A 1,846-nucleotide genomic window follows, 5' to 3' on the forward strand; every position below is an offset into this window, starting at 1 on the left:
CTTGAGCATGGTTTGTGGAAACTTTGTGACATTCTGCATCTCCCACTGCACATTCTCAGTTCACACTGGTGAGACAGAGAGGTGGTGATGGTTTGTACAAATAAGGGTCTCGGCATTTATTAAATGCTTACTGTTGTTTGCAGTTGTCTTGTAACACTGTTTTGAGCACACAGTCGGATAATGCTTTGTAATTAAACAGATAAATCGAATCACCTCACTTGGTCATAACAGCAGACAAGTAAAATGCTCAGCTTTGCATATTGTTACACATTTTAGCATGAAGTAAACTGGCTCTGCAGTTTCCCTTGTGTCTCTTAGGGAATTTTAAAATATGATGCAACAAAATGTAACACCCTTATGCAACTTAAGTGGTGTCAATGTTTATCTCATCGGTTGTCAGGAATAGATATGGCAGCACCTACTTGTGACATACGAGTTTTATGTTATGATACACTTCTTTACTTCTGCTCTGCAAAATAAGCAGCTGGTAATGCTGAATAGATGGGCTAGAGGGATATTGTCTATCCACTCCATTAACCCTCTCTCTTCTTCTCTGTGTCCCACACAGCCACGCATTCCCAAATCATGCTTTTGCATAGTCTGAAGAAAGCCAACTACCAGCTCCCGTTGCTCATCACTGACTCAGGAGTGCCACCCTTGTCTAACAACACAGAGGTCAAAGTTAGGGTATGTGTCTGTAAGAAGAACAAGATGTTCTGCAGCTCTGCCCAGTCCCACCGCACCACCCTCCTCGGACTAATTGCGACACTCCTGCTCTCCCTACTCTGTAAGTACCATGGTAACCACAACACTCAGCAAAGACAACAACGGAGAACTTGAGGTGATGCTTTATTTGCTAGTATCCTGGTTGAGATGTGGATTAATAGTCAAGTAATATGATATGTGGCTTCCAGTTTATCATTTGGTTCAATCCATGCAGACAAACTATCAAATTGTGCTGACCTTTAGGATGAAAAAGGAAACAACTCATTTTAAATAGTAAAGAGCCTAGTTAACATGCAGCACAAGTGTCTTTCTGTGTATATCTATCTATCTATCTATCTATATATATATATTAATGCTGGGCAACGATTAAAATCCTTAATCGCGTTAACTGCATGATTTTTCTGAGATTAACTGCGATTAACTGCACTGATATGAGCAGTATTCAATAATGAGTTCAAAAGTAGTGTTTTGTACACTTGTATTTTAAAAGTACTACTATATGAACAAAAGTGCAATACATTTGGTTTGCAAACACTTTAAACAAATAAGGTATTTTTTAACAGAAGCATTCCCTTTACAGAGTAGCAACAAATCTCAAATGATGTAATCAAGCTCATATCAAGGCACATCAATCAAAGCTCATAGGTGCCGTCATTCATTACGATCCTAATAATGTTCCTCAGACCAACATCTTCCACAGTACTAATTGGCCTGCAGTTTGTAGCTATTAACTTAGCTATGGCATTTGTTAGTTTGTCTTGCTTTTGTTTATCTATACTTCTCCCACACGCTACATCGGGTAGTCTGCCGAAGCCTCCCTCTGCTATTTGTTTGGGTGGGTGATTTGCTGGCATCAACGGTGTGTATTGTGTTGGACCCCCGTTCTTTTCACCACGTTAACTCTGAGAGATGAAGCAGTCCGAGTAACTTCAAAACAGTGCTGATTTATTCAATGAACACAGGTAAAATTAAAATTACACGCTCAGGAGTCTTTGCACCTCCAACATGCACGCAGGCAGCTGGAAGATGAAAAACCCTGAACCATAACAGGCCTATACATTATATCACTTTGGGCTAACCCCATACTACTCAGGGACGCCAAACCGTGACGTCTCCCGGT

The 1,846-nt window shown here is 40.4% G+C and overlaps 1 protein-coding gene across 2 annotated transcripts in view; it reads left to right on the forward strand.

The window, feature by feature from the left end:
• The window catches only part of cdh13 (cadherin 13, H-cadherin (heart)), a 403,886-nt gene that overhangs the window by 344,637 nt on the left and 57,403 nt on the right, over positions 1-1,846 (forward strand). For both annotated transcript variants that reach the window (XM_020603006.1, XM_020603005.1), the window contains exon 14: positions 569-787. In XM_020603006.1, coding sequence (XP_020458662.1) covers positions 569-787 — 219 coding nt within the window. The remainder of the gene's footprint in view (positions 1-568; positions 788-1,846) is intronic.

Source organism: Monopterus albus, unplaced genomic scaffold (genome assembly GCF_001952655.1).
Source record: "Monopterus albus unplaced genomic scaffold, M_albus_1.0 scaffold59.1, whole genome shotgun sequence".
NCBI classification, from domain to species: domain Eukaryota; kingdom Metazoa; phylum Chordata; class Actinopteri; order Synbranchiformes; family Synbranchidae; genus Monopterus; species Monopterus albus.